At 41.1% G+C, this 24,403-nt stretch overlaps 1 protein-coding gene across 4 annotated transcripts in view; it reads right to left on the bottom strand.

Moving 5' to 3' along the window:
• mecom (MDS1 and EVI1 complex locus) overlaps positions 1–21,603 on the bottom strand; it is a 67,605-nt gene extending 46,002 nt beyond the window's left edge. For 3 of the 4 annotated variants that reach the window (XM_029844065.1, XM_029844067.1, XM_011618072.2), the window contains exon 1: positions 21,274–21,603. In XM_029844065.1, the coding sequence (XP_029699925.1) occupies positions 21,274–21,310 (37 nt within the window). In that variant the 5' untranslated portion in view covers positions 21,311–21,603. The remainder of the gene's footprint in view (positions 1–21,273) is intronic. The other variant, XM_029844066.1, reaches the window with a different exon arrangement.
• Between the last annotated feature and the right edge of the window lie 2,800 nt (positions 21,604–24,403).

Here is a 24,403-nt window from a genome sequence, read left to right as displayed (position 1 = left end):
AAAGTGCTATGTCACCGTCAGCAGCCCCGTCACCCCCTGCAATCACGCGGGGGGAGGGCCAGGGTTCAGTTTCGTCGGGTTCGGACGGGAGTCATTTAGCAAACTCGCACATTATTTTGACACCTTAAACATTTGAAAGCAACGACTAAGACAAACCTGGACATACAAACATTGTTCATGTTTTATACGTCCTTTAATGATTTTCTTTAATTCGACAAATTCAATGGGGGAAAAGGGTCCAAGAACTGTAATAAACCAATGTTATTGGATGGCAGGAGTATTTAGTGTGCAAAGCTGAAACTTGTCAATAGCAAATAATGTCAAAGAACTCTGGGACAGAACTGCACTCCTGTATAATATAATAATATATATATAAGACACATTCTTATATCGTTTGACGTGTCAACGCTGTGTCCGTCATCAGTTTGTATCTATCAGAATCTATTTATCTACTTTTCTCTATGAGAATGTATCTACCTTAAATCAATTTAATGGCAACGTCTTATTTATATTTTGTGGATTGTTTTGTTGTGTTTCTCCATATTTGAAACTGAAATAAAGAGCGGCTAGCATCCAGCCATCAGCCCGCCTGCTAGGCCGGCTATCAGCCCTGATAGTTCAGCCCTTGGTGACCCTCCACCCATAGGCGCTGGCTGCTGGCCCCCAGGTACCAGCCCTTACTTTAAACATCATCTGTAGGAGCCAAAGCAGCGAGCGAGATCAAGTCACTAGACGTTCTGTTGGGGGAGGTAAAACCGCTGACGCTGCGGAATGCTGAGGAAGACAGGCGAATAACATACCTGGAAGGACCTGGAGCAGCACACCAGGATTAACAACCTAATCATTGCTGGCACGTCCCCCTCCGTCCAACGACAGAGCCCGCCAAAGTAATAATGATAGTGATATAATCATTATTACTATGGAGTAACAACGACGCTCCACACTGAACACATTGTTCACCCAGAGAGTTAAGGAAAGATTGTTGCCATTAGTCAGAAGACCAGTTGTTCTATAACGAGATCAGATTATTAAAATGGACAGTTTGATCCACTATCCAAAGATTACCAGACCCGGCAGGATTACATTTTGTTAAATTTTTAAATAGTGGTTAGCAGTTGTTAGCACTGTCACTTCACAATAGGAAGTGTCTTCTCCCAGGAGGATGGATGGATGGATGGATGGATGGATGGATGGATGGATGGATGGATGGATGGATGGGTGGATGGATGGATGAATGGATGGATGGGTGGATGGGTGGATGGATGGACAGTATTACATTAAATGAAATCCTGACAAATGACACATTCTAGTGTTCCCAGTTTGAACAGTAGCTACAGGAAGTGGAAGGGGGCCCTCTTTACCTCTAGGGTCCACCAGCTTGTACCAGGTTTACCCGGCACCAGCTTCCGGCCGCTGTTTTGGCGAATCGCCCCAGTTCTGCTCAGGCGTCTCTGGCTTGTGAGTGTTCTCCTCCATCAAAAACCACCTTATTGTGCTGGAGGAGTTTCTAATGATCCTAGAAACTGATATCTGGGGCAGTTTGCTCCAGGTAGGGTAACTGGTTCAAGGTGAACAGTCAAACCCCCATACCTTCAAGACTGAAGTTTACCTCGAAGATCAGGGTACCCTGGTGGAGAATGGAATTATAGCTTGAGACATTGATTATGATTGATAAGCCAATAAGACATTTAAGAAAAGCCATTGTATTTCTATATAAACCAGTCCCAGAAGTGGTTTAAAGAATGGATTTTCAATGGGTATATGTTTGAGGAGGCTTTACCAGTCAGTGTATGTATTTAGAATTTTAAATGTAGTTTCTTCTCTAAACACATCTGAAACAAATTTGCATTCATTCATTCGAACCAGTACAAAATCGGTCTGAAAACTGCTCGGACACAGTTTAATTACCTCTGCCAAGGAGGTCATGTGACAGCTATAACTCGAAATGTACAGATCGGAAATTTTCTAGACGCTTGGTGGCGGTCTGAGCTCTCCGGGTGTGAGACATTTAGTTAACACTTGTTAGATATCCCGTTAACACTTGTTAGATATCTAGTTAACACTTGTTAGATATCTAGTTAAAACTTGTTAGATATCCAGTTAACACTTGTTAGATATCTAGTTAACACTTGTTAGATATCTAGTTAACACTTGTTAGATATCCAGTTAACACTTGTTAGATATCTAGTTAACACTTGTTAGATATCTAGTTAACACTTGCTAGATATCCAGTTAACACTTGTTAGATATCTAGTTAACACTTGTTAGATATCCCGTTAACACTTGTTAGATATCCAGTTAACACTTGTTAGATATCTAGTTAACACTTGTTAGATATCCCGTTAACACTTGTTAGATATCTAGTTAACACTTGTTAGATATCCCGTTAACACTTGTTAGATATCCCGTTAACACTAATAAACGATGATATTTGTGTCATTTAGGCCGATAAGGAGATATGGAAATAACCACATCAGACGTGGACTCTAATGGCTAAAATTACTCCCAAAACACTTTAGTGTTGCAGGTAATTAAATAATGAACTGATTAATAGCTTTATTTAGACTTAATGCCTACATTTATTCATAAATAGATGGCCCACACTGAGTAAACGCCTTTGAAAGCCAAATTAAGAAATCAAATATCGTTAAAGTGGAAAGTCTACTCCTATAAACGCCACATGAATGGACTGGGTTTTTAAATTTGTTTTCATGACTTATCAGTCAAACGTAGTAAATAAAGACCTTGGCGTGTTCTCCCTTTAGAGAGAGAGAGAGGGGGAAAAAAGCCCAAATTAAAAATGTATCAGTGCTTTCCTTGCAATCAATTTGCAGCCAAATTAAATATCAAACAACCTAATGTTATAAATCGGCGAAACAAATCCGTATTATACGTGTTTAATTAAACTTTCAAATCCAAATGTACTAATCAGTTCGTAGCAGAGTACGCACTTGTTTCCCCCGTGTGACATGTCATGGCTGGCGAGCATGGCTTCACGCCGGCGCATTAACATGGCAATACCATTTCCATTTCCTCACGGACCGTTGCGCTTTTCTTTCCCTTTTTTTGTTGTTGTCTTTTTCTTCCTCTCTCTGTTTTTGCCTTTACATCAAAGAGACGAATGAGGCGAACGTGGAGCATTATCAGCACATCTTACAACAAATTAAATACTACAAGAGTTCAATCATTCAGCGATCAAAAAGACACTCGTCCATTATGTAATTAAAATGAAGGTGGAATGTTGCACTTCTGAAAAATTCTATAATTAACAGCTGTTAATTGCACACTTGCTGTGTCTCAGTCTTAATTAAGAGAACAACTTGTTACTGCATGATAAGCAATGAGGGTTTAATCAACAAAGCAAGAGGAATTTGTTTCTGCCGTGGCCAGCAGCAGGCTGGAAAAATCTTCAAATAACCAAGGGAGATTAAAAAGTGTCCATTAGGACCAGTCAGGTTTTATTCAGGATGGCAGGAGCGGGGTGCATTTTTAAGTCATTCTGCCGCAGAGTTCTTGGTGAATCACAGCTGGGTGGGTAATTCTAATCAGCCAGCTGCTGGTCCTGAGTGCTCAGTAGAGGAATTGTACCCTGCTGGTGGTGAGGAAGGAGGGGAGGAAAGGATGGAGGGGGAAGTAGCCCATCGCTTTCCCTTTGCTTCACTCACTCCTTCCTGTTTGATGGCTTTATATCAGCAATTAGTGTGGAGAGCCGGCAAAACAGCCCCTAAACCTCTACAACTTTTAGGGATTGGCACTTTCACACATTAGTCACGCAGACCTTCTGGCAATAAAAGCAAAAATATCTTGCAGGATGTGTCAGAAACAATGACAGGTCCTTTCTGTACATACCAGAGAAGGGCCTCTCACCTATTTCATGATCTGTTGAACTCTGGCAGCAAAATATAAACCGAGTCCAAAAGGGACGGCGCTTGACGGGCTTCACATGTGATTATAAATCACACTGTGTTTAAATAAAAGAGACGTTTACCTTTGTCAGCACCACTGAGCGGCTCCCAGGCCTTCAAAAGTTGTCAGTGCAACAGCCACTTATATGGTACATAAATGCCTGATAACCTCATCTCCCCTTTCCCTGACCTCCCCGTATTAAAATTGTATGCTAGGAAGTGTCCTTCGCTAGGCTGCCTCCCTTTCAAGCTCCATCAACAATCTATCATCAACACCAACTATGTTATGATGAGAAACCTGAAGGAGCAAAATACCTTGGGGACTCTGTATTGTGTACGATATGATATCTGCGAAGTGACATCTAGTTTGATTAGATGGATAAAATGCGCACCTTACAAGAATCAACAGAACTGTTTGGGGTTTTCCCAAACCCCCCCAGAGTGTCGCTACCCTTTCGGATAATGGCTTCTGGGTTTATCTAAGGAAACAGTCACTCGGACAAGGATGGTCTGGCCGTAATGCCAGATTAGTCCAGCTCAGGCCCACTTCCTGACTACAGAGGGCACTAATTCCAGGACAGACAGTGCAATAAAATTTGACAGTTTGATAGTTTGTACTTAGGTGTGATGTCACACCGTGCACGGTGGTGGGACATCGGAGGGTGGGGGGAACTCGTGGAATTGTTGGCCGCGTAAAGAATAAAATCATTTAAATTGTCAGTGAAGTTTCAAAGCAGCTGTGCACACACACACACACACACAAATAAATAGAGAGATGTGTGGCACACTAATCAGTAGTGGAATTGTGAGCTTCCTTTTTGTGTGTCTATTTAGCTAATAAAGGCCAAAGGTTAAAGACGATACCCTCATCACTCACAGCCACACTATTAATGTCTATAAATATAAGACAGAAGGAAAATCCATTTAATCAGTTATTGATTTTATTTTCATCTTATAACTATTACGAAACAGATCAAGAAAAATATTTTACGACACTCTAACTCTGTTTTTGTATGGAAATTCTAAGTACACAATTTCATGGCATCCCAAGTATCATGTTGAATAAAAAATATTGTAAAAAAAAAATGTTATTGGAATGTGTATATATATTTTTTTTTTGTTTTGTTTTGTTTTTTAATTATTTATTTTTTTGTTGTTTTTTTTTCAGGCTTCTGCAGGTGTTTCTCAGACACAGAATCTAGCTAAGGGGTTTGGTCATGTCAGTGGAAGACAATTTGGCCCAAAGGAGAGGGGCCGGAGGGCCCCGGCCACATCCCCATCCATCATTGTGACATTGCATGATGCAGTGCAAAATACACCTCTGTATGGATAAAGGTGGGGAGGGTGGGCAGGAGGCAGAGCGGAATATTCAAAGCCGAATGTTCTGCATCCACCAAAGAATGAAAAAAAGTACAAAACAGCTGTTTTCCCACTAATAAATGATGCCGCAAGGATATTAAAATGTAATCTGTTAGCATTAGGCAATATTCATTCGGTTCGTCCAGCCCCTCCCCCCACCCCTCACCCCTCCCACCCCTGCCCCAGCCTGTCCCTCACAACACTCCAGACAAAGAACCGGCTGCGGAAGATAAAGGCTGGGAAAGCTGCAGGGTCAGATGCCATCAGGCCCAGGCCCTTCAAGTCCTGTGAAGACCAGCTGAGCTGGAGAGCCAGGCACGTGTCCAACTACTCAGAATCTATCAGGCCCTGAGTGGCCAAACTCTCCACAACAGGGTTTACTAACCTATAGCCATTATCCAAGTCCACATTATCTAAGTCCTCCTCTGCACCCATGATGTATGTTTGTTCTTCTCCGCTTTCTGTGCTCCACCCTTGCCACATTTCCCTTTCTCCTCCTCCTTTATCTGGCCAGCCATCAGCAGGAAGATTCCCCCATATGAGCTGGGTCCTGCTCAAGGGTTCCAACTGCTAAAAAGACACTTTTCCCGAGCCACTGTTGCATCAGAGCCAGGCTCTTTTTTTAATAAAGCACCTTGAGACCATTTTGATTGGAACAGGTTCTTAATAAAGCTGAACTGAAGAAACTTTCACCCTCTAAACAGGCAGATCCTCATCAAATAACAGCTGTCAAAAGTTATTAGCAGTCAGATTTTTGGCTCTTGTGTTGAAAATTTGAAAAAAGTCCCAATTTAACATCATGTTAAAGAAAAGTGAAGGGAATTTTTTTTTTAAAGGATGGTTTGGTGCAACTAGTGATCCAAAAATAACCTGACACTGATGCAAAAAGAAAGATTCTGTAGAAAAACTACAAAATGTAGATGCACCATCAACAATTTCAAGGCCTTCATTAAAATTTGACTGTCCTTGCCATAAAATACACATTTTTAGAAGCAGATTATCCAGGCGAATTCCTGATGGTTGTACAATGAAAGTGGCAGCAGCACTTTTCATGAGCGGCCACACATGTGGCACCAGACACATCAGCAGCTGGAATATTGATATCAGGGTCGTCGAAGTAACAGCAGCTCCCAAACACCTCGTTTTGTGGCAGTTTCCAGGGAAGACGAAGAACTATGGGAGTAATTTCCATGACTTGGGTCATTTTTTTAACTAATTACACATCTTTTAGGCCTTTTTTCCCCCTACGTAAAAAGGAAAAACATTCAAACAAACAAGTCTGTGTAAACATAGCTAACACATCCATGTGGATGTCAATATTTGGTGGCAATATTTCATGTTTGCTTATTTTATAGAGACTATCGGATCAACATGTAATGTCCTGTAAATATGACAACACAGATTTTTTAAAGAAGAAGGTGTATGATAAAGAAACAATAAAACTGAATTCTTTTTTTTTGGTCAAATTGATCTATAGAATTCCCCCATCATTTTTCTGGGGGGAAATATGTCTTCTCACAGGTGGACCTACAAGAAGAGGAGAGCTTATCTGAGTCTATTTGGAAAGGTAAAAGGACGTATTCAGGCTTGCTTTGTGTAAAACAACCATTTAGCTTTAAGTCGTTTAGAACGAAAGAAACGTTTTGCAACGTGCAACTACTTTGTTGAATCCAATTTCATGGTCGGCGTTCAAAGTTATTGTAAAGTATGAGGTTTACAATGAAAGAATTACAATGAAATTAACAAATTCATAACCAAAAGATTAAAAAGCCTTTCAATTATCTGCCTCATGATACACACAATCATGTGCCAACGTTCGACCCAACAGAGAGTGGTGGTTCTGGCCGGTAAAAGTGCTCAATTGGCTGTTTGTTAAGATCTCTGTAAAGTTAAAGTAATATTAACGAATGTTCTATTGAACATTGAAGCGTGGTCCTTCAACTGCCACATTGAATATAATTTTTTTGTTTCTTACCACGAAGCTGTAACAAATGAACATGTGAGAGAAGTTAAAGGGTCTGAAACTTACTGAGTGTAATAGATGCAGAAATGTAACATTTTAAATGACCTTTTGGTGAAGACCCCACACTCCCTCCCCCAGTTGAAGGGGACTCATTAGAACAGAACATATTTACATGTGTACATTGTAGCACCACCTATGGTCAAGATGCCATCAAACCTTGTTTTTCATCAAATTTTTTATCACATAGTTTGAATTTGGATTTGGTTTAGTTCACACTTTACAAACTGGAAGCACCATCTTCGTGCAGTCAAGACTTCAACTTCTGACTGGGTAAAATGTTCATTTAAATTGATTTTGTTGCAAAATTTTCAAGTTTCAAAACAAACCAATTTTTTATTTTTTCAAAAGAACAACATTTAGACTTAAATTTGACTGCATCCTTATAAAGCAGCAGACAAACTAGCCTAATCAGGTTTTGTGCACACTTTATCCTTCTCTCTCCTTACATTTTGCAGGAGAAGAAAATAATTCCTCAGACATTCATTCCTCATGGCTTTACCTTTGTGTTACAGTAAATGTTTAAGACTCCTGGAAAGACATTACCTTTGCAAAAAGCTTTGTTGCCAGGGAATGACAAATCAACAACAGCATCATAGCTCCCAGGGGCGAGCGCCGAGTATTATGCGACTCTAAATCTCCCCACACAGATTTATCTGATTTTCTGCAATCTATTTATGTTATCAGTTTTCCCTTTTTTCTTCTTCATTGTAAATTAGGCAGTAAATAAAGCGATGGGGCCCAATGCATAGTGAAATCGGTTGAAATTGGCCTATTTAAGAATCCTGGTGAAGTGTAGCCGGAGCCATCCTCCTGGATTTGGAGAAATTCAGCTGATGCAAAACATGGAATTAATCTGATGGGAGCGGCCTGCACATCGAGCTCGGGGCTCTGACAAAGATGAATGGCATCATTCCAAGCAAATGGTAATTTCACTTTTTGTGACAGTGCTTAAGAGCAAAAGCGACTTGGGAACCACGAGGCATTTGCAATCCCATTGACAGACCTGGGTACTCACCTATCAGACACTGCGCATTGTTTAGAAATCATCTGATATTGATTGGTTTCAGACTAAACTTTAAAGATGAATTAGAGTGGGAGAAGGTTAAGTCCTAACCTTGAAAGATTTAGTGTCTATTCATCTTGTGTATGACTCTCCTCAACTCACTGAGAATAGAGAACCTTAAAATTCAATAGGGGCAGAGAGACACAAAACATGTCACATTCACCAAGTGAATCCACTGGAAGAAAACAAAAGGACACAAAAAAAGCATAATCTTTCCCCCCAGTTGATAGAAATGGTAATAGCGTGAGATGTATAATACTTTAAAGCCAGGCCTTGGTTGGACAGACTGCCTATTTAGGTTAAAATGTAGGCAACAACAGCTCCTTCTTAACGCTTTTGTTAACTTCTTCACAGCAAATGTTTACAAAAAAAATGTTCAAAAAAAAAACCCTCTTCAAATCCACTTTGCATCTTTTCACAATGTGGCGCTTCTCTCTCAAACATTCCCATTAATCGTTTTCTGTTTAAAATTCCAATTCATAGAATCCAATTTTCATCCTCTTGAAATAGACAAAGGCAGTTTGTTAGTTAAGGGGCTTTTTCTTGAATATATTAAACAACAGATTCGAGGATAATGCCCAGGATCTAACGACTCCACGCTCTCAAGACACTCAAGTCTTGCTGCAACCTTTCAATGGCTCATATTAAGATATAATTTTGTTGTCGCTAACTAATATGATGTCGCTAACTAATAACAGGACACTACAGGATTTTCTTGTTCCTCCTTGATACCATGCTGACATTCTGACAACTGAGGGCCTGAGTTGGGTTTCCTAAGTTTGTCAGGATGTACCATCTCACAGCACGGAGCTCTAAATGGACCACTGGGCAGCCCATCACAGCTGAGACACACCATTTAACATCATCTCCCATCCCCACCCCCCTTCCCAGCTGAAACGCTATGTTCTACTCTGAGGCTCTCTGGCCCACTTGACCTGTGTTTACAATACAGGCTAAGATGGGCAGGCAGCACCACAGAATGCCAAGTTCAGAGATTATCTTATGGTCTGATTGAGAGATGAGCAACCAACCCACAAAGTTAAGTCAACGTCCCTTTACCAAGAGTAGAAATGTGTGTGTGTGTGTGTTTGTTTGCATGTGTTGGTTTATATTTAATTACACCGAGCCCCAAACAGCTTAACAGTAGTCTGTTTAAAAACTACCCTAATTTCATGATACTGACACGGGGAAGTATGGCTGTCAATAATCACACACACACACACACACACAATGAGCCTCAGGATTTAGTTAACCTCCTAAGCCTGGACAGTCCTCGTTCTTGAATGTGCAGCACTTAAACTTTACCCCCTTCAAACAGCCAAGCATAAAGAGAGGAATACATCAGCAGGCTCCTGATGGCCCCACAGATGACTGAGCATGGACAACAGGCAGGTCCCTTGGTGAGACCCTAGATAATATCCCCACGTCCTCCATCACATCAGCAGCTTCACCCCTGCGCTTTTCATGTGAGACTAGATAAATGACAATTCTTTCTATAGAGCCAGTTTGAAGCAGCAATTCACTGAGGGTAGGGTTGAGGCGAACTCAGTGCTGCAGCTGTCCACCACCACCACCCACCATCCCAGCAGCAGGTTTCTCCCTATACAGAAATAGAAATACACGCTTCATTACATCCTCTCTCCCTGGAGTGGCTAGAGGCCTTTCACTGGAGATAAGCCTCTTAGACATGAAGTATTGCTAAGAGCAACATTTGAGTGACAGCGGCAAGGTTTAGCCATTCAGCAGACAATGCTCACATTCTCTGGCTTTAATCTAGGAGGCGGACAACGTTCTGTTTTTTAGACCTTATCTCCTCTATTTTTCCCACAGAAGTGACAGGCAAATGGAGGAGTAAAAGAGACAAGGGCTGAGGGCCATCCAGGAGCCCGAACCAGTATCACCGTTAGTTCCTATATTTTGTTGACAGTCCGTACTGTCATTTGTGTCCGTATGTGTTTGGGAAAGTGAAAGACACTAAACCAGATGGATCAATCACCCACATAGTCAGACATGTAGGGGTGGAAACAATTGCCTGGTGATGGTAGAGTGAGTTTGTTAGGGTGATAGGCAGGCATGGGATCTGGTAGTGGTGGGGCTAAGTGACTAATCTATGCATAATTAAATAATAGGAAAAGGTATGGTGCTTCAGGACAAGAGCAATGAGCACTCACTTACTGGCACTTAACAAATACAAATATAATGATTAAATATCATCTAATGGTGGTAAACAACACAGAGAGGCAAAAAAAAAGAACGTGAAACTTTGGATTTAATAAATCTTTGATCCTTCTTTGGGAGTAAGCACGACTTCTATAGTTGGGGATCGGACCATTTTGGACCATTCCTCTTTACAAAACTGTTGAAGTAGCAGTATTCTTGAACCGTCTGGTCTGAACCGCTCTCTTGGGGCCTTCCCACAGTAGGATTGAAGTCAGGACTCTGAAGCCTTTCTGTTGTTGATTTCTCTGTGCATCTGTCGAGCTTGAACTGGTGGAGAGATGGTCTGAACTTATTTTTCTCTCCATCACAGCAATCTGCCCAGGTCCTGAGGCAGAGCAGCCCTAAACCACAATGAGGCTTTGATTGTGCCTTTTCAAAACTGTGTCTTCCTCCCAAACGACCCAAATGTCAGCTGCCCACAGTTTTGCCGGTAGTGCTGCGGAACGTCCAAGCAGCCGAACTTTAATCAGCAGCAACGTTGTTTGGGACAGCAGTGTCTTCCTCTCTGGTGTCCTCTCATGAGCTTCATTCTTCTTTTAGCTTTAGTTGACACTCTATGACTCTTCTTCTTCTCATTGAGCCTTTAGAGCTCTGCTCTCCCAATTATGGCTGCATGGTTGCCACATCTAGGGACAGAAGCAGCGCTGCTGAACTTTCTCCGTCCGTTCGACACTGATCAATAAACATCCAGACCAACAGACTCAATTCTGTAACCCTTTCCAGTTTCATTCATGTCAAGAATTCATGATGAGATGTTTGTTGGCTGACTCCTGACGAGATCACACCCTTTTTCACCCTGCACCTCTTCCAATTCAAAACCTCCCCAAAACATCATCACATTCTAATTTTTGAGTTAATAAAAGGTGATTTAACGTGTGAATTTAATTTTGAATTTTCAAAGACATTATTTTTGCGTGTTCTGTACACTGGTTTGATCTTCGCTACTTTTTATTATTTTACTGTTTCCATGATGATGTCATTTTGTTCCTCCAATTGTCATCAATATCAATTATTTATTTTCTCAGGCAAAGCGTATGAATTGAAAGTGAGGCTTTAAATTATTCTAACTTTGCAAAAAGCAACATTTCCAACATCTTAGAAAAACTACAAATTAGGTGATTTTCATGATGAGGCTGCCCGCCATTTGTCTGACACTGATTGGCAGATCACACACAAGACACAGTCTGTACCATTCCAGCTACGACACAGATGGACACAGACCTGTGGACATTCAGACAATCCCTCTATAAACAGATAAAACAATTAAGTCAGGTCAGCTTATTTTCATTCCCTTGACCCTTGCCCTCACCTCCTACACAGGAGACAAATTACTGATGCAGTTGGTTTTGACCAGCGACTCCAGGGCAGGAGAGCACCCAGTGTGAAAGCTGGGACAGGACACATAAATCATACCTGTATTTGATCTGTGGTGGGTTGGCGTGACAGCTAGAACGCAGCCTAAATCTCTGAAACGCTAAGGTGATGAAATGGTTTACTTGTTCGTTGAGGTGAGACCTTTTTCCCTATATGGACATCTTTGGGGACGCTTGACAAACCAAAAATTTAAAAAAGATGATCAATGTTTTCCAATAATGTTTATTAAATGTACTGTATGTGATAATGTGAATGGTAGTTGAAGCTTGTTTGGTTTTTTGTACATTTATTTTTATGAGCAGGAGTACTAGTATTATTACTACTACTAATAATAATAATAGCCACAATAACAATGTGAAAAGTTCATATTTGGCATTCCTTCATCTGACTTTATCTTAAAATCAAAGTTTTCCAATAAATACGAATACGAAAGAATAATAGTTATTTCGCAAATATGTTGCACAATTGTCAAGCGTCCCAACAGAAAATTACATCAGAAAATCAAATTTACCACCAGTGTAACTGTGGTGCTGTAAACCATCCTTTATTTAATGCTTGGTTTTATGCTTTTCAAAATCACTTTAATACCCAGAGGTGGCTGGGCTTTAGGAGCTCAGGCAAAATCAGAATTGAATTAACACTGTAAGAGCAATTCATCAGAGTGAAGAAAACACTGCTCATGGAACCTTGTAATAGAGTTTCTCCTCTCACTACTGCACAAAAAACATTTCAGCTCGCATTACACAAAGGTTTACCTGGTTTTGTCTACAGAAGTACTCAACTCTGACTGACGAAATTGTGTAGAGCAAATTGTATTTATAAAGAGAGAGATCCAACGCTAGCATCTACAGAAAAATACATTAACAGTCCAAACTAGACAGAATACCTGTGGCAAAATGTGAGACGAAAATAGTAAAACAGAAACAAAGGAGAGGAAGTGTAGGATTTCAAACTGACTCTGTGTCCCTCAGTTGCTCTGCACCAAAAGGAATTTTATGCAAGCAAGGAATTAAAAATCAACTAAACTATTAGTTATGGGCTCTGGGCAGCAGTCCGCTTTGGTCCAGAATGCAGAGATGATAATGCAGTTTAAAACTTAACTCATCACATAATAACAACAATAATAATAATAAAATTAATAGTAATCGTTTGCTGATCAATCCAAAGCAATAACATACAACCATAGGGAATATAAGCCAATATTATGCATGGACAGTGTGACAATAACAGCAGAAGAGAGTCAGTAGGGGATTGGGCACTAAATTGGAGGATTTCTGCTTCTGGTCATGCCAGAGAGTTAGAAAGTGGGCTGGTAGAACTACCAAACTACCAAAGTTTCCTTGAGCAGAGGCTCAAAGTCCCTGTCATATGTTGCTGTCATCCGCATGTTGAGAAATGTCCTGCTAACGAAAAAGGTATCTTTCTTCCATATCTTTTTCCTTTATCTTTCTTCCTCTTCTTCCTTATCTTTTATACAGCATTGCTCATTGACTAAAACAGCAAACTTCCAGACCGAATACCCAACCTGCAGCGTGATACCAGGCCCATCTCCTGAGCACACATAGAAAATTTTGTCCAAGGACAGGCTTCGACCAGAGTGACAGGACGCCTTCACTGGAGAAAAAAGAAAGTGAAGTCATAACATTGTTTAAGTAAGCTAATCTGGTCATGGGTAGTACAGTGAAACCATTGACGTGCAGAGAAACGGTAACTCCAGGATTTGGAGAGGAGAGGAATTCTCACTCCATTAGAGAGGACACAGCAGATAACGAGTATCGTCTCTGTAGCCAAGCCAACTAGAATGATCCCAATCTCTATTGACCCTAAACCACTGAAGAGAGCACTGAAAGGGAGATTTCCCCTAATTCACTATTGATGTCGCTCTCTCTCAGATGTCTATTTCAAAAGTATTCCTAGTCTGTGATGTGAAACATGGCTTTTGGCATGGAAAGGCAGATAAAGACTGAAGCTTCTGCCATCGGCAACACATTTGCCACTCCATTTGTCCATTATTGACGGCTGAGTGGGAAGAAGCACAACAACAGAAGCAAGAAAGCTCCTGTAGTGCCGTACTACCGATCATCACGAATAATGAGAGCATTATGAGAAATTCAATTGCCCTTTAAGTTTCAAAAACTGAAACACAACATACCCCAAAGTCTCTTTTAAGGACAGTCTAGTGAAGAGACTCCAAAATTATGATACTGAGTTAAGCTGTGTAACAGGCCCTGCCCATGACCAAACACTATGGGAAGATATAAGGATGATATCAGGTTCAGAAAAGAGGGTAAGGACACTTAGTGCACTGAGACATTACCCAAGATTGCTTTAATCATGCAGTAGGACGATGCCTCAGATGGGCTACAGACTGGGCCTACAGGCAGGGGATGAACGTGTCCTGGTGTGACATATGCAGGGAAGGAGACAGTATACCCTCAGGATGTGGCGTTTAGGCCCTGTCAAAGTAGGAACATATTTGTTTTGTAGGCCAACGACTGCTTGGAGGTGGAAGATGGATACACTTAAGGTAGGTTCACACCAAATGCAAATCACATAAATCGCAGGTCCAGATTGAATACAAAGTCAACACAAACGCACAAGAGGACGCAAATTCACGTGGTACGAATGTCATGAAATAAGTGGCGCATAAATTTCCTGCGAATTTTAGCTGAGCTTCTCCCTCCTCGGTGACTGACCGGAAGGTCCCTGATATATATTCTTAAGAAAACTACAATAATCCAGCTCCAAATCTGTACCTTTGGGCGTGTCCGTGTATTTGTTGCAACAGGCTGCATTTGGAGCGACATCTTGTCACTCCCTCTGCCTCTAGAGACCTCTAACCTTATCCATTCATACTTCCTTGCTCCTCTCCCTTTATACCTACATTCCAGTTGACCTTCTCCTACACAATCCCAATCCTTTCTACTTGTGTCTCAGCTCTCATACTACAACCCTCTGCCATTGATTGCTGATGCGATTGGCTGCTTGCATTCCCAGTAATGGCCTTTCCTGCCAGCCAGCTGCTCTGCGCAGCCACAGGCAGATTGAACTGTCACATGGCAGCAATTGATGGTCAGACAGACAGAAACAGACTGGCTGCTGCCATGTCTCATCGTGTGCTGATCACCAGTGGAATATCCAATCCCAACTCCCACTGTGCACATAAAGATCGACGTACAGTGTGCACGCTTGTGTGTTTCGTCCAGTAGGTGAATACATATGCAAATGTGAATCAGTGTTAAGCTGCTACGCGCCCCTTAAGCATAAAGTATATAGTCTTGCTGCAAGGGGTGATGGGAATGTAAAACAAAGATGAGAAAAGGCACCTTTCAGTTGTACATGTTGACTCAAATAATGTTATTATTTGTATGGAGCCATCAAATTAGCTTTAGATTTCATTCATATGTACTAAGAACCTCCTCTATAACCAAAAACACGTGTGGTGGTATGTTGGTGCAGTGACCCACAGAATATTTCATAGCGACCACAATGTTCAGCGTAGGTGAGTTGGTAGGGTTAGCATTGTTCGTTCTGTGGTGCACTAATGGGAAAGGGTTTAGACCTGAGTTACCTTGTTTCAATGTCATATGCAGCGAAATGACCCAAGGAAATAAGCTAACCTTAACATTCTCATTATCTTACAAGTACTAACTCCACAGAAGTCACCAATAAAGTTAGTCGCTAACAAAAGATAGAAGAGGATTCTGGCAAAGTGAGAAAGTACAGCAAAAGAAATACATAAAAATTAGGAAATGTAACCCTTCAACAGTGAGCATGTAAATACCGTAAGGACAATAAGGCTTAAGTGAACTGTGTGAGCCAGAGATAAAATCAATTAGCTTGTTTACTGATCCAGAGAACAGCGAAACTCCCCAGCGCCCCAGCCCGGCGACAGCCCAGACAGAGGTGTCCTTTGCGGGTCCTTGAACACTGAGGTGAACCAAATGGTGCCCTCCTGTCAAACTAAAGCTTTCGAGCATCAACTGAACAACATGTACGAATGCTTCAATGATTTCTGACCCCACAGTGGACAGAAGGAGAGAGGAGGGATCTAGTGTTGGCTTCTAAAACATAGACAACTCTGTCAGAGCAGCTCCACAACATCAGCAGTTAATTAAATTTCACATTACTTTCTTTCCGTCTGTCTGTCTTTCTTTCCTTCTTTCTTTCTTTGAGCACAAAATGTTGGAAAGAGCATGTTTTGGATGTTCCTTTAAAAAATGCTAAGTAGCTGAAAACAGGGAGATCATTTTGGCAAATTTCACTTGCAGTTAAAAGGTAAACAACTTCGCCTGGTGTTGGTTGCACCTACTGTAATTTCATGGTGTCATTCCTTCGCTTGATTTCCTCTGGCAGAACACTGAGTGAGGCGCTCCTCCGATTCCTGGCTCACTGCAGCGTATTTGACCCCGGGGGTCACACAGTGGAATAGAGTAGTTGTGTCAACACTTTGCTGGCTAGCTGGTTAGAATAATATTTCTGTGGTGCATTTAGGATGCTAATGCTCATCAAAACAGGACATCCTGAGGAGGGCCGTGCTCTCTCTTCCCTGGCCCTACTCAGTAGTTGTTTTATGTTTTTAATGTTTGTAGAGGAGCGACAATCTCAGGAAGCCATGAGGACGGCTCATCAAAGCAGCAAGTGTGGGGCCCTGGCTTTAAGATCGCTGGAATGCAGCAGGGAAAGGAATCTTGTGCTGTCCTATTGTTTCCTTGTTTCCTCAGTCTCATCACACACTGACACTTCCAGTTCATTTACAGGTAAGCAGCGATAATCAGCCTTCCATTCCTCTGCACACAGTTGCATTCTTTCCTCTACTCACTGACGAGCTACACTTGTGTACATGCACGCTTCCAGATACACACTGAGGGGAAGTCATCAACACAGATCTGGGAGGACAAAGACAATGTGTTTCCTTGAGTCAGACATTCAAAGTGGACACTGATGGTCGGGCTGACGTGGAGCCGCGTTAAGTTGTGATTCTCGTTACAACCTATCTTTTAAAAAAGCTCTTAACCCTTTTTTCTTCTTATTCAGTATAACCAACACTGGTTTAGCATTACAGCATGTGTGCGACAGCTAATATCAGAACAGCTCTCCTATTAAATTGGCGTAGCACCAGTTTTATCAGAAAAGCCCCACCTTTGATCTGTAACCCTCCCCACGGCCATTCTTAGAGAGGAAAAACAAACTATTTCAAATATAATATTTATAACGATGTGTTTAAGGCTACGTTTACACTGCCGTCGAAAGTTACCCTAATCCGAATCGAATCTGATTCAGGCTACTTCCAAATGTGGTACCAAAACGGATACGTATCAGATTTTCTCGATTGCAACCCCCGTCTGAACAGCTGGTTCCCGTTTAAAGCTACTTTGGCTTCAAAATTCTGAGTCGCTGACAAACACAGAGGCGAGACCTAGAGTCGCCATGACGACTACAAACACGGAAGACAGCGATGATGGCGTTAGAGACTAGCTTCAATGGCTGCCGCCATGGTCATTTCCGTCAACATTCTGCGCGTGGCATCAATAATGTCAATCCAAGTATGTGGGTCACTTCAGGAGTGTGAGGTGTTCACTTTACAGTCTGGAGACAGGACACATTTACACGTAATCAGCAAAATAATCGGAGTTCAGCCATAAATCGGAATTGAGCATTTCGGCCTGCAGTGTGAAGGTAGCCCAATATGTTCACTTTTGGATTAAACCAGATACACAGAGATACACAGAAAGTTCAAAATCTTGCATCTTGCACCTTTATCGTTCGTAAGAATTACATAACGTGAAAAAATTCCCAAGTCTTTTTCAAAATGAAAATGAAACTGAATTCAAATCAGAACATTTCTTATAAAGTACAGAAAACACAACCCCCAACAATATCCAAAGGTAAAGTTATGATCCAATCCATGTTTTATTACAACTCCCTGACACTAGCTTATTGAATTAACTAACAGACATCGCTTTTCCAGGCGCGCTTTAGCATCTTTATAATAGGTGCAGCTTTATGCCATTTTATTAATGACTTCCGAGAACTGCATCCGTCAGCGATGTGTTAACACTATAACTCTTCAGATATCATATCGACACACAAATCAGTCTGACGCCCCGGCTAAATTTTTCAGCTCAGCAAAATGTCATTTATCTTGGAGCAATTGTTGATGAGAAATTGGCTCCGTGTCGCATTTGTGACAGCTGCCCAATAAACTCTGCAGAGTGCATTTGTATTCTGCTGAAAACTCACGTGACCACAATCAAACAATCACGAGCACGTTCATTCAAAAAAAGATGCTTTTCTAATCGATAAACATGTGCTAAGGTTGGGAAGGGGCTGTTCCATTTGGCTTTAGCCTTGGCTCAACCCTGACTCTGGCCTGGTCGTCAGGATGTGGATCGTTCCAAGCTGCTACTTCTACCTTTGCTATCCGGACCAAAGAAGAGGAACGACCACACAAACTACCACGTGGTGGTGACATATGAGAGGAAACCTGGTGAAGCTCTAAATAACAGTGAAGGGGCAAACATCCGGTTCACACATATGCCTCGACATTTTTAGCCTTGACAACTTTGGAAACAGCTTGTTGCTTCTGGATTTGAATGAGAATTTTCTGTCTTTTATGTCAGATGAATATGGGGAAAATAGGAGCTTCCCCATGGGAGCATTGGGAAGCAACATGGGTCATTCCAGGCAAAGCCAAAAATGGCATAAACACACCCCTTTTCATGATTTTGGACACACACCTCTAGCATGGCTAGGCTACGTTTGAGGGTTGGCTCATGGTTGTTCTTCTATGCGTGGAGGCATCTCACTAGCGTGTCATTATTTAGCAGGTTTGTTCAAATGTCCTTTTATCAGCCCCATGTTTGAAAGCGCTGGATGAGAAATGAGTAAATCTATGTGGCAAATCACCACAGACAAACTTGTACACAGTTTTACGTTCACACAAACACACACACGCACACACATCCTTAAACATCTATCTTTGTGAGGTCTTTCATAGCCTTAATGCATTACCCAGCTCCTTAACCTAACACTAAAAAATGTCCTCACTTTGCTAGTAGAATGCAGATTTTGGGAGTCGGTGCACACCAAGTACAAGAACACACACACAAAAAAGTTACCATGTACTGACTTGCTTTAAAATGTACATTCCCCCCCCTATTTCAATCCTTTACAGCTACTTTGGATTTTCTTAATTCTTAAAATGACCTGAATTATTTTTTTCAACTTACTATCAGAGAAGAACCCCCCCCCCAAAAAAAAATTATTGTACATTTTGGTTAAATTGAGTTCACTGAGGATCAACATTAATCTAATTTAAATTTAATTTAAAGATGCCTTTAGTGAACTGTGATCACTAAAAGGTGCATTGTACCGCGGTGTAGGATATTTTAGTTTGTTGGTCTGTGTTTGATCTGTGATAATTAATGGTGGAGTTTAAAGAAAGGTTAAAGAAAAAGGAGCGAGAGTGGCCCCTGTCACTGGCCTCACTTCATTTCTTAAGATGATATGGCAGATTTATACGGGCCTTTAGACTCGCTATTGTGAGGGCTGTTGAATTGAACCTTCTCTGTTTTCATAAGCCAGAATGGTTTACCTCTCAAGTTGTAAATGGGGTAATCTAATAACCATTTCAATGATCTCTGTCAAAAAAACACGAGGCGCTGAGGTGCACGCCCCCCTCCCCTCCCCCCTTGTTGTAGACGCATCCGACACCTCGCATTTTAATAACAATAGAATTAGTAACAAAACATTGCAAATGTCAAGTACAATAGTGAAACACCAAACTGGGGTTCTTGGGGAATATGAGTGATGAACCAAGGAAATATTTACATGAAGTTTTAGCTAAATGTGCTAAACGAAGCAATCCTCTGTGGATTTGGACCGTCTTGTGGGCCATATTGGGAAATGAGGGCATGGGTTTGTGGGGCACCACATTACCAGTGGCGAACCTCTATCAATACAATTTCCACATCTTCTTAACTTTTACTACTTTTTTCTGCAAAGGAAGATCCAAACAGGTTGATCGGGAATATGGCCACCGGCTGGGACGGGGGAGGAACTGGGAGGATTAACCAGCAGAGCTCTCATTAGTGCTGTGGGGAGTTTAAATATTCTATATTGACACCAGGCAGGCGCGTATGAGCCGATACTCCAGGGACTCACAAAACATACTTGTCACGATTGTATTTTCCCAAATTCTTTGCCATGTGAATGTGGAAGCTGATAGATGAGGATTTATTTTACCACCTCTGGGTGAGATCATCAGACTGCAGGCATGCAATAAATCAATTTGGTTGCAACTTTTCCCCCCTCCCCTGCTTGGCCAATATGCAAAGATGAAATGTCTGACAGAAAGATAAACGTAAGGCGAAGACTATAAAAATTACTGATTGCCTTTTAAAAAAACGTAGGGTAAAATTCTAAAACTTCTCAGACGCCTGATATAATGAAATTCTCTGTGAAAGTGAATAATGAATGATGATGATAACGAAGCTAACTTTGCTAAATTCTGCTTGCAGCAACTTCATTTGTTTATTTCATTGGGTGTATTTCCCAATAAATACATAAACTACAACAATAAATAGTCCTGCATATTTTAGCATAACATTTCTTCAATCGTTTTTTATTGATACAAATTGACGTTATAATATTTTTAGAACGTATTTTACATTCGGTATAATTAAAAATAAGGCAAATTTTCACGGCTAATACTAATCAAACTACCGTTGACAGTAATTATACAAGGATACAAAATTATTACGCAATCACCTTATGCCATGAAGAAGCAAATGAATAATTTCCTTCCATAAAGTCTTGTCGTGAACGGACTATTTGAACAGATTGATTTTATCGAGGTGTCTGAAAAGTCTCACTTAATCAATCGGAACCGTTCTAAAAGTGCATCAAAGTTGGATTAGAAAAAGCCACCAAACAGTTGCGATTTAATCCCAAAAATCGATCCATCAGCCTTCTCCATAAAACGTCTCTCACGAATTTAAGTGACCAGCAACAAGCAGGGCAACAGCGGCGCGGCGGAACCACCAGAACCACCCGAGCCGTCCGGTACCAGAACACTAGAGCGCCCACTACACGCAACCTGCGGCTGACAAAGTTCATCCGCTCCATAAACTTTTCAATTTTACAATTTCTTGTGACATTTCTTTCCACTTCTCCCCCGTCAAGACCAAGTCGGCTTGTTGTTGGTCTTGAAAGGTGACAGAGTGTTTTTGGTTAAAATGAAATCGGTGCAGAAAGCGTTAATAAACGCGGTAATAACAGTCACAGTCGGTCATTCAAAAGGGAAAAAGAAGGGATCATGCACCTACTCATGGCCAGTTTCCGTGCCCTGCCTTTGGACCTCATGATGCCGCTGTCTCGGCGTCGGATAGTTTGGAAAAAAAAATAAAAATTCTCCTATTTTTGTCCTCCTTTTTTAATTTTTTTCTTTGCTCCTTTTCACTGACTTTCTCAATCCAAACGCGCTATCTCTCCAGCGTTGTCAATGTACCTTTGCACATGCGCACATCGCCACATTTGCGGGGAGAAAGTGCCAGCAAAAGTTTGGTGCGACTTTGGCGTCAACCCGCTGCGGGTCCGATACGCGCCGGACTTGGACGGTGTTCCAGAAGGTCGCACATCAGCGGTGTCCGGCGTTGCTCCCGGGAGGGGGGGGTGACAGGAACATCAACCCAATCAAACAGTCGCTTTGCTTCCCACTAATTGAAACGCTGCCTTAAGGCGCACTCAGAGGCTTTGATCAAGCTGCCGGGACGGTGAATTAAAGGATGCAATTCTTTAAAATGTCCTATAAATTCATTTAAGGTGGTCGTATTTTAGTTTGGGTACTGGGAAGTTGATTATGTTCAATGTTCAATATTATTGCATGTTTATATCATCACCAAAGATGCGAAAAATCTGATTTTCCTTTGATTCCATGTAAAGGGAATCATTTCTGGATCTCCCCCGCCCCATCTCCACCCTCAAATAATAATAGTAATAGTAATAAACCCTAAATAGACAACTCGGATGTGAATTAAAACTCGCACATCTTCCGTGTTCATGTCATACCTCATAAAATTTGGGTAAACTGGTTGCGAAAAAAGGGCGGGAAACTGTATAAACACTCATCAGTTTCTTTCAATTTGTACTGAGAAATACGCAATTAAAGCAATTGGTAATTAATTCGATCTCCGTGGCACCAGGTTGACCCTGCAGATTAACTCTGTAATGAGTCGGGTCACCAGTTATCGATGCAAGGCCGAGACATGAGCGAAGAAATGGCAAAATGAAGACATGCCAGGCTATAAAACAACATTTGTCAAGTTAATTTACTCATTCAGGTTCTGTTAAGATTGCAACGACTCGCTTGAAGGCCTATTTTAATCACTATAACTCACAATTACACATTTAAAATGAATTTATGAAGTTTCAACAGGATTTCGCGGTAATCTTGGCATGTTTTGTAAAATGTTGGGTAACATTTATGTATTAGAAGCAGGAAGGATGCTGCTAAAATATCGTGTGATTTATATCAGGAGTTGTTGTTGAAAAAGGTTTGAAAAGGGGAAATTCCGTCAGAGGGAATTTACAGCTGTAGGAGAACAGTAGTTAATTAATTAACAACGATATTAATCACTGCTTTACCCGGAAAGGTGTGTCTGGAAACGCAAATCACAGATGTAAAGTCACAATACTGATATTCAACAACGACAAAAAAAACAATAGCTCAATCTGATAATTAGGACATTTCGAAGAGGAATAAGAATGAAAAGGCTGAGGGTCACAAATCTACGACTACTAATAATAGTAATAATAGGTACTCTGCTACAAACGCCTTGTTTCACAGATTATTAATTAAAATTAATCATGAGAATGAAAGAGAGGAAAAAGAGAGGAAGAGTTCCAGTGAACATTAAAAACTATAAAATAATTTGATGAAAACAATTACATTCGTTTTAAAACAAAAAGCCTTCAAAACTGACAGAGGAATGGGATTTATCCTGTTCAAGCATGAAATATATTTTTTAAATAACCTATGTATTATGTGAGCTGGCAAATGCAAGTTTATATGAATCGTTATTAAATAATGGCGCAAAGATCATTCTGAATGAAATCTTAATTACCGCTCATGTTTTGTATTATGTTGTGAAACTAAAATTAAAAAATGTTGAAGATATATATTAGATATATATTGATTTAAAAAAAATAATATAATACTGTATAAAGTAAAATTAAAATACAGAAAGTACATATAAATAATATTTAGTAGGAAATGCATAAAATGAAAAACAAAAACACAAAAAAGCCCGATTTCAGACAGCGGGTAAGAGTTTATTTTTAACTTTAAACTCTTTTGAGCGTCTGCCTGAAATATAAAGGGCCTTGCTGTAGCTGATTGTATCCTGCCCTCTAGTGGACACTCGTCCTACGTACATGGACATTTAGGAACAATTGTAATAAATTACAATTTTAACCTTTAATCTCGTGAAATGGGAGTTTGATGTCACATATGTGATTCTATATGTAGAGAGGTAGTTTTGAGGTTTGGATGTATAGTATGCGAGAGTCCGGTGTCCACACGGGCGAGAGTCGAGTTTCCAGAGTGTGTGTTGAGTAGAAGAGTCCGGCTTTCAGAGTGTGTGATGTAGGGGGAACGGTCAGAGCTTTGGTGAAGTGTTCCATGAAAACAAAAGCAGTTTTCACCAGCTTTCAACACTGAAGTGAAAAGATCTTTAAAATCCCTCCGTCAACTCCGAGGAGTTGTGTTCACGGTCTCAGGAGGAAAACACAGAGTGGCGGTGTTGATGACGTGGTTATTCCTGCTGTTGTTGTCACCAATGATGAGCATCATCAATAGAGGACCTACTTAACAAAGAGAAACCTGGCTCCTGCTGGAGAGGAGGAGGACTGGATAATGCCAGGTTGAAGCAAGTTCTTCACCTAATTTTCCATCAGTTTTCTTTCTGGACTGAAGGGAAGAGAGGAGGTCTTTAGGGATCGGAGGCCCTGGCACCAAGTCAATGGAATTAAAACTTCCTGTGTGGTGGAAGAGGAGAAGGTTTACTCTTGATAAAGACCTTGCATGGATCATTATAAGGCCCTGGAACTCCACTAAGCTCTGGGCTAAGAAGGTGTGACAATCCAGGGCTGCATGATACACGCCAGGGTTAAGAATAAGAGAGAGGCTGTAGCTCTGAGCAGTTTGGACGGGGGACCACATTCAAGGTTCAGAGCTCTTGCTAGGGTGTAGTCCATCAGACTAGAGTCAGCCCCCGAGTCAATTAGGACTTTCTGAGTGACAGACGTGAGATAGACGTGTTTTAGATTACAGCATGTGGAACTCACCGCGTTCTTTGAGGAGGAGGCCCGCAGAGGACCTCTTTGAGATCAGATGGCCAAGCTGATGTGCTGCGTCCCTCGTGAAAGTCACTGGACGGGTTCAGATGTTGCAGAATA

The sequence above is a fragment of the Takifugu rubripes genome, chromosome 11 (assembly GCF_901000725.2).
Source record: "Takifugu rubripes chromosome 11, fTakRub1.2, whole genome shotgun sequence".
Classification (NCBI taxonomy): Eukaryota; Metazoa; Chordata; class Actinopteri; order Tetraodontiformes; family Tetraodontidae; genus Takifugu; species Takifugu rubripes.
This window is presented reverse-complemented; position numbering and strand designations above follow the sequence as displayed.